General features: G+C 58.0%; 1 protein-coding gene across 1 annotated transcript; it reads left to right on the top strand.

Annotated features, from left to right (window-relative positions):
- Positions 1–635: 635 nt before the first annotated feature.
- CSK (C-terminal Src kinase) lies at positions 636–7734 on the top strand. Its single transcript, XM_015872773.2, is given in 15 exon segments — positions 636–758; positions 4102–4178; positions 4280–4393; positions 4686–4798; positions 4886–5105; positions 5600–5693; positions 5768–5833; positions 5986–6085; positions 6205–6295; positions 6508–6581; positions 6966–7161; positions 7250–7336; positions 7441–7530; positions 7532–7573; positions 7575–7734. Coding segments are annotated over 14 exon segments (1353 nt in total). The 5' UTR covers positions 636–758; positions 4102–4163; the 3' UTR covers positions 7626–7734.
- The last annotated feature ends 1291 nt before the right edge of the window (positions 7735–9025 follow it).

The following is a 9025-nucleotide window of genomic DNA, read 5'->3' as shown; positions in this document are numbered from 1 at the left end:
TGCCCGTGAGCAGGCAGCGCTGAGAGCTGTGAGCAGGGTGACCCGGAGCTGCTGTATGGCACTGCCCTACGTGCAGAACCCCCAGAGCTGGGTGGGCTCCTGACGAATAGAGCTGGAAGGGAATCAGCCCACCTGCCCTGCGATGCACGGGGACACCCAAAGCAACGTGCTCAGACCTCAGTGTCTGCACGGAGGGGACATCGCCGCCTCTCAGTGCAACGTGTGCCAGCAAACCCCACACCCCCCCGACCCTCCCCTCCCACCGCCCGACCCCACCTCCCCATCCCGCACCCCACACCCGCCTCTCCCCGCTCTCGCCACCAGGGGGCGCTGCGGATGGTCACTGCGCAGGCGCGGTGCTGGTGCCGCTCGTATTCCGGCCGCCGCTTCCTTCCATTAGGCCCCGGCCGCGCCGGCCCGAGCCCCGCTCCCCGCTCCCTCCTCCCCCTTCCCCCGCTCCGCCGCCCGTTCTCTCCCCGCCACCCCGGGCCGCGGCCGCTCCGTTCCCCTCTCCCGCCCCCAACCCCACCGCCGGGTTCCCCCCCCCCCACCCCCCATTAGGCTGCGAGCGGCCCGGCGGCCTATTCCTCGGGGCTGGAGCCGCCGGGGTCGGCCGGCTCCGCCTTCCTCCGCCCCTTCGCGTCCCCCCCCCCGGTCCCCCCTTCCCCACCCCCTCCCGAGCACGGAGGCCCCCGGCGGCGCCGCATGGAGTACCCGGCGGCGGGCTGAGCCCTGCCTGCCCGCGGCCCCTCGGGGAGGTGAGTACCGGGTAAGGGGGGGGGGAGCTGCGGGACAACGGTGTCAGCGGCACCGAAAAGGCTGCGGGGGAACCGAGGGGTCCCGTAGAGCTTCATCGAGGGGATGGAAGAGCGCTGAGATACCGGCCGGAGGGGGCTGCCCCGGTGGTGGATGCTTTGTTCCATTTGGGGATGTGGTCCTCGGTCATGTAGCACTGAGAGCGTCCCAAAGGGCCTCCGGTGGAGGTGTGTCCATTGGGGTGGGGATGTGTCCATTGGGGATGGGGATGTGCCGATTGGGGATGGGGATGTGTCCATTGGGGTGGAGATGTGTCCATTGGGGGATGGAGATGTGCCCATTGGGGTGGGGATGTGCCCATTGGAGATGGAGATGTGCCCATTGGGGATGGGGATGTGTCCATTGGGAATGGAGATGCACCCACTGAGGAAGGAGGTGTGCCCATTGAGGATGAAGATGTGCCCATTGGAGATGGAAGGATGGGAGGTGCATCCACTGGAAACAGAGATGTGTCTGTTGGGGACAGAGATCTGTCCATTGGGGATGGAAGGGTGGGAGGTGCGTCCATAGGAAATGTAGCTGCACCCATTGGGAGCAGTAGGTGTGACCACTGGGGACAGAGATCTGCCCAATGGAGATGGAGGTGTGTCTTTTGGGGCTGGAGTTTAGAGATGGGGCTCCAGCAGCGGGCAATGGCAGTGATGCATCACTAGCAGGATGTCAGCCCATGGTTCTCCTCCCACATTCATCCATTCCTTTCGGGGTGCACAAGAGCCCACGTGCTGCTCCCCAGGAGCTGACTGACACCCGTCGAGGCACGGGAAGCAGACCCAAAGGACGTGGCCTTGGGGACATGGCATGGCGGCCATGGGGTTGGCAGTCACACTTGGTCATCATGGAGGTCCATTCCAACCTTCAGTGATCCTGGAGCTGTCATCAGACACTACAGCCTGTCTTTGGGTCACCACAGTGAAGCCTTTTGGAGTAAAGGCCCATGAAGGCTCTGCCACACCGAGGTGGTTGGAAACAGCATCTCAAAGGCCTCCACCTGCCCGAGTATCCCCCGGGTGCCATCTGTGGTTTGACAGCATCATCTCTCTCTTAAAAAAGCCATCAAAAAGGAACACCCCACCCCTTTTCCTCTCTGGGGGCCGTTGGCTGGTGCCCGACACGCGCAGTTGGAGGCGCTGAGCCGGAGAGAAGCAGCAGAACCGTCTGAGAGCAACTGATGAGATAAAGGAGGAACATTTTTTCTTTCGATTATGGTAATCGTAGGTGTTGCTTTGTAATGACAGCCGATAAGATCTGCTGGAGTGAAGCGGGGATGTTGGCTGCTTGGGGCTTGTTGTGTGTCTTTTGGTTTGTGAAGTTTGGAGGAGCTCGAGCGTAGCACGGCGTCCTGTTGGAGCACGCTGGAACCTTCTGGACATCCCCTGGTCCCTTTTGCTCTCCAGCAGAGCAGTGTGGGGATGAAGCAGCTCTTCTGGGAGCTGTGGATGCTCTCCGCATCCCTCTGCTGCCAGCAGAGCCCTGAAGTTCTGCTCTGTGATCCATCAGCCCAAGGATGAGGTCAGTTCCCCCCGGGACATCCACCAGGCATAGAGTCTTCTTCATCTGCTTCCGTGGAGAGGAGAGGAGGAAGTGCTGATGTCAGGCTAAAGGACAGAGGTCCTCCTGCCTTGTCCCACTTCCCAGTGGGTTACTGGGGTGCTGACAGTGCCTGCTTCCCACTTTGGGGCCATGCTCCAATCTGTTGTTCCCCATTGAGGGGAGCTGTGCCAGGAGCACGCAGGTGGAGCCCAATCTCAGTGCCAAGCTCCTTCCTGCCCCCCTCACCCTCCAAGCACACAGGAGCTGCCTTCCTGAGCAACAGCAAGGGTGATGAGAAAGGCAGAATGGGGCTCCATGCAAAGTGCCACGCAGCCGCACTCATCCTCATGGTGGCTTCAAAGGGGCTGAGCTACTCCAGTGGCAGAGGAGTACACATTTGCAAGCTTGCACCAAGGGCACCAAAACTGCACCTGAGAGCGATGGAACCCCAAGTTCCAGCAAATAAGACCCTAAATTGCTGCGTGGAGGAACAGGAGACTGCTTTCCTTCAGCCAGACTTCATTAAGATCACCACATGGACCCGGCTGATAGGTTATTTTGGGGGTCTGCATTTTGCTTTGGGCCATTTCTGGGGTTTACTTTGAGACTTGACCAAAAATCCACTTGAAGACAGAGATCGAGCTCTAGGATGAACGTCACACGCAGGCAGGGATGCTGCCTTCCCATGGATGCTCTCACAGTCCCCATCCCACAGGGGTCCCAATGGGAGAGCATCCCCAGCACTGGGAGGTACGGGGCAGTACCAGGTTTGGGGCTGTGAGCAGCAGGATGAGGAACAGTCCCATGTGGGGCTTTTTTGGGGGGGTGCTGAGGAAGTGACGCAGCCCCACAGCTCGGTCTCAGGAGGATTCTCTGCGGGGACGTCCCCAGCACAGCTTGTGTGATAGGGAGGAAAACCACCGTGCACAGGGCCGGGTGCTGCAGGGATGGGTGCGATCCCTTCCCACGGTGGGAGCAGCTCTGAGTGTCTCTCCAGACCCTAAAAAATGGGAGCGAGGTGTTGGCAGCACTCAGAGCCCAGATCTCTTCCTCCTCGCCGCTCTGCCCTCTTATCTTCTTCCTCCTCCCGGCCTTGCCCCTTATGCTTTCAGTTCCTCCTGCCCAAAATACTTCTGCCTGCTGACGGCTCTCCGTAAAGCCGACAGCGACTCCAAAATGCCCGCGTCGTTCTGGCATCACCCCCAGTGGGGACCCTGCAGGGCTTGGGGGCTGTTGTAGCCGCTGTGACCGTGGGGAGAGGCCCCATGATTCCACCCAAGAAAGCCCCATTTGATGGCGGGGCCTCTGACTTCAGCCAGCAGCCGGCGCAGATAAAGGCGGGTTTGTTCCCCTCCTACGCACGGAGCAGGATGCGACCCGCGGGGACAGGGCTGCACCCACGCCCAGAGCGCCTCGTCCCGAGGGAAATGGGCTATTTTTCTTCTTTTTTCCCTTTGCAAAAACTTGTGGCAGCAGCTCCGGTTCCCAGCAGCTGCCGTGGGGATGTTATTCTTATTCCTTGCGGAACTTTTTCTCTTCCCTCTTCTGCTCCATCCCGGGCTCTCCTGCTGGGTGTGATGTCTGGGGATGGTGGGTTTTGGTGCTTCCTTAGAAGAAGAAAGTGGTGCTGGCCAGCCCCCCCCCCGCTGCAAACAGCATTCCCAGCCCAATCCTTCATGCCTGCGCAGAGATAACGGTGCCTCTCACAGCAGCCGTGCTGCAGTTCTCAGCTGTCCTTTTCCCCCCCTTCCTCAGGTCTCATGGTACCAAGTGACGCCTCCCTCCCGTGAGATTCGCTCCCCTGAAGCCCTGAGAAGATGTCGGGGATGCAGGTGAGGTGCCGTGAGCCCTGTGCTCCCCTGCTGCTCAGTATCAGCTGTGGGTGGGCGATGCGCTGACCCACCCTCACATCCTTCTGTTTCCCCATTCCCAGGCCGTTTGGCCATCCGGTACAGAATGTATCGCCAAGTACAACTTTCACGGTACCGCCGAGCAGGATCTGCCATTCAGCAAAGGAGACGTCCTCACCATCGTTGCTGTCACCAAGGTAATGACCATCGGGTCCTGGGGCAGTGGGTCCCATCCTCCCAACCCCTATGGGGTTCCCTGAGCCCCCCTCTTGTTTCTTTCTGCATCCCACGGCAGGGAGCCTGGCTCTGCTGTCCCCATGGGCTGGCAATCAGGCCAGGCATTGGGTTAATTAATTCACGGCCTCGTTAGTTAAAGTTCCTCTGGAATGGAAGCGTCCCAGGCGGCGCAGTGGAAGGGGATGGAGAAAGGCTTGCAGTCTGGCTCCTGGGAGCTGTGGGCTCACTGTGACACCTCTGCTGTCCCCACAGGACCCCAACTGGTACAAGGCGAAGAACAAGGTGGGCCGGGAGGGCATCATCCCTGCTAACTACGTGCAGAAGCGGGAAGGAGTGAAGGCTGGCATCAAGCTCAGCCTCATGCCGTGAGTCCCTGTCGCCCCCAAACGTGGCCCCCTGGCCCCATGGGATCCATCCCAGTGCATTGACCTGCCTCTCCCACCCCGCTGCAGGTGGTTCCATGGGAAGATCACACGGGAGCAGGCAGAGCGGCTGCTGTACCCACCTGAGACGGGGCTGTTCCTGGTGCGGGAGAGCACCAACTACCCTGGGGACTACACCCTGTGTGTGAGCTGTGAGGGCAAGGTGGAGCATTACCGCATCATTTACTCCTCCAGCAAGCTGAGCATCGACGAGGAGGTCTACTTTGAGAACCTGATGCAGCTTGTGGAGGTGGGGTCCCAGGGAGCAGGAACCCCCATCCCCATCCCCATCCCCAAGGCTGTGGATGGGGCCCTGGCAGCCTGAGCTAATGGGGGGCAGTCAGTCCATGGCAGGGGACTTTAAGGTCCTTTCCAACCCATCCATTCTGTGGTTGCACGTGTGGTTGATGCGGGACTTGCTGCATGCCCTGACCCCGTGGCAAGGAGGGGCCACGTTGGTTTGGACCATGGGAGGTGGTGGGATCTTCTCTGCATCATTATGGGCTGGGTCGGAGGTTGCTGGGCACAGAGCCCTGGCGAAAAGCGGGAGATGGGAACAGGGATAGAGTAGGTAAAGATGTCGGGACCCCCGAGCCCGTACTGGTCTCATCTGTGGCCTTGTGCTGCCACCTGGTGGGGTCTCAGGGCCTGGCATCGCGCTGGCAGGGACCCCCACCAAGTCCCCACGCTGTCATCCGTGGCTGTGGGTGACCTCCTGGCCTCTCACCCCCGTCTCCCCTCCAGCATTACACCACGGACGCCGACGGGCTCTGCACGCGCCTCATCAAGCCCAAGGTGATGGAGGGGACGGTGGCAGCTCAGGACGAGTTCTCTCGCAGTGAGTGGCCGTGCCCCCTCCCCAGCTCCTGTCCCCTTCCCCAGCACCCCTTCACCCTCCTCCTTCCCATTCAGGTGGCTGGGCCCTCAACATGAAGGACCTCAAGCTGCTGCAGATCATTGGCAAAGGGGAATTTGGAGGTGAGCAGCGCTTTGGCCGCACATACCCAACTCCATAGGGTCTCCTGTGCTGGGGAGAAGCACATCCTTGTACATCACAGTAAGGGGGTGATACTGGGAGTGGAGCTGGGAGGCCGTGGCTTATCTCTATGGCAATCCATCTCTCCCCACAGATGTGATGCTGGGTGATTACCGGGGGAACAAAGTTGCCGTCAAGTGCATTAAAAATGACGCCACAGCGCAGGCTTTCCTGGCGGAAGCGTCTGTGATGACGTGAGTATGGCTGGGGGGAGGGCGGGGGACACGAGAGATGGCGATGGGAAGGGGAGTGTGGATGGAGGTGGTCTCTGTGACCTCCTGCTCCCTGCTCTGAGCCCTCCTCTGCTGCGCAGGCAGCTCCGACACAGCAACCTGGTGCAGCTACTGGGGGTGATTGTGGAAGAGAAGAGCGGCCTCTACATTGTCACGGAGTATATGGCCAAGGTGAGAGCTGACCCACACAGGTGGACACTCTTTCTCCACCTCCTTTGCCCCATCGCTCTGCCCTCCCCAACTTTTTCCTCCTCTGGGCCATGACCCCAGTTGGATGCTACCATCTCCCCGTCCTAAGCCCTGGGCTGTGTGGGTCTGGCAGTGGGACACTGCCCCCAACAAGATGCTGGCACTGATGGCACCGTCTCTCTCTGTCCCTCCAGGGCAGCCTAGTAGATTACCTGCGGTCGCGCGGGAGGTCGGTTCTAGGTGCAGACTGCCTGCTCAAGTTTTCCTTGTAAGTATGGCGGGGCGTGTGGATCCGAGCATCCCAATGGATATCCTTCTTCCCTGCAAGGGAATGGGACCTTTAAAAGTCCCTTTCTATTCAAACAATTCCATGAGCCTGTGATGCAGGGATGGTCCTGCTTGTTCTGCCCATCTCACCCTATGCCCTGCTTGCGCCAGGGCTTGAGAAATGGGGAGAGGAGAAGAGGGATGGGGGGGAGGATGAGGTCCCCAGAGTGGCTGAGATTGGAAGGGATGCATCATCCAACCCTCCTGCTTCAAGCAGTGCTGAGAGCACGCTGCCCTGATGTCCCCAACCACAGGGCTGCCATGCACCTTTGCGTAGTCATAGTGCTGATAACCAAATCCTTAATGCCTCTCTGCCTCCGAACAGAGATGTCTGTGAAGCCATGGAGTACCTGGAAGCCAACAACTTTGTCCATCGGGACCTGGCGGCGAGGAACGTGTTGGTCTCAGAGGACAACATTGCCAAGGTCAGCGACTTTGGGCTGACAAAGGAAGCATCGTCCACTCAGGACACGGGGAAGCTGCCTGTGAAGTGGACAGCACCCGAAGCACTTAGAGAAAAGGTGGGAGGAGAGCTTTAGGAGCAGAGAAAGATCCAGAGATGATCCACCTTATGCTCAAACCCACTCACGGCCCTTTCTCCCTGCACAGAAATTCTCCACCAAATCAGATGTGTGGAGCTTCGGGATCCTCCTCTGGGAAATCTACTCCTTCGGGCGAGTGCCTTATCCGAGAATCGTAAGTGAAAGCTCATGGAGGAGGGGGAGAGGGGCGGGGGGGGGCAACCCCTTGGGTGTTCTGGGGGGTAGGGAGCAGCCTATTAAGCCCCATCATCCCCACAGCCCCTGAAGGACGTGGTACCCCGGGTGGAGAAGGGCTACAAGATGGATGCTCCTGACGGCTGCCCAGCCATCGTTTACGAGGTGATGAAGAAGTTGCTGGACGCTGGATCCAGGGCATCGGCCGTCCTTCTCACCAGCTCCGTGAACAGCTAGTGCATATCAAAGAGAAGGAGCTCTACCTGTGAGAGGGCTCTGGGGGGTGGGGGGGAGGGGGCACTTCCAGCCCTGGGCAAAGAACAGGAGATGGGGGGGGGAGGGCAGGGGGGGCTCTCCCAGCCCACTCGCACAGAAGGGCCACGCTATGGGTGTGGGACAGCAGCAGGAGATCCCCACCAGCGGGCAGCCCCTCTTGGTCACTTCCAACCTTCAAAATCGATCCTTCGTTGGGTTTGTTTCATTTGTTTTGTCACACCAGGCTCTTATTATATTCCCCCTCCCCACCCCCTCACATCACCCCTTGATTTTGGGGGGTGGTTTTTGTTTGGTTAGGGTTTTATTTGTGGTGGGGGAGGGTTTGGGGGTGGGGAGCCGTTGCTTTCTTTTTGGGTGTTGTCATTACGTTTGTGTTTTTGATCCGTTTTATTTTTCTAATTATTATTATTATTTCAAAGCAAAAAGGGGTTCCAGCCCAACGCTTGCCCCCTTTTTTTTTTTTACCTTAAAGTTACGAATCTCTTATTTTTGTATTTTTGATTTTTTTGTTTTTTTTTTTCAATGGAATGATAAAAAAAAAGAGAGAAAATATTAAAAAAAAAAAAAAAAGAAAAAAAAATAGAAAAAAAAAATAGAAAGCGAGGAGGTTCTAAATAAATAAAGAAGAAATAATAAGCCAATGAAATGGACACACAGAAAGGAAAACCCCCATGACAGAAGTGATGGTTCCAGAGGAGACGTTGCATTGCTGGCAGCACAGCAGCGTCCCCCCCGGGCGCCTTTTTCTTTTGGGTTGTTATTTTTTTTTTTTTTGCTTTAAACTTGTTGCAATGTTTGCATGCTGTCTCCAGAGGCCTTTTTTTCCAGTCCTGTCCAGTGCTTTATTCTCATGTAATGCTACCGACTGTGAGATTAAAACTGTAATAAAAACCATTCCATACGGACGCGGCACGTCCTGCTTGGCCTGACCCCTCTGTCACTCATCCCCTCTACCCACCCTAGAAGGGATAACGCCCCCTTTGCTATCAGTCCCCTTATGGTGGGGTGGCTCTAGGCCTGAGAACTGATGAGCTCATCACAGCGCTGCCCTCACATTGGGTGTAGGAATGGAGTCCAGCCGCATGGAGGGGGTGGCACAGCACTTCTGATACTGTAGGGTTTCATTTCTCCTGGACTAACCCTGTTTCCCACCCACCCACCCCCCCAAGTTCTTCGCGGTGCCTATAAGCAGCTTTACTTCTCAGGCTTATGAAGATTAAAGTCATTTTCAGGCAAAGCCAGCAAGAACGTGGCTTTTGAAATGGAGAGAAAGGCCGAGCAGCATCATGCGGTGGGTTGAAACCAGAGGCAGGAGGATATGGGTGTTGTCCCTGTCCCCTTGTCTTGGGCCACCACTGGGCCACTGGTAGCCCCCACCTCCAAGCACTGTCTT

This window comes from Coturnix japonica, chromosome 10 (genome assembly GCF_001577835.2).
Source record: "Coturnix japonica isolate 7356 chromosome 10, Coturnix japonica 2.1, whole genome shotgun sequence".
Taxonomy (NCBI): Eukaryota; Metazoa; Chordata; class Aves; order Galliformes; family Phasianidae; genus Coturnix; species Coturnix japonica.
Note: the sequence above shows the minus strand (reverse complement) of the source record. Positions and strands in the feature narration are given on the sequence as shown.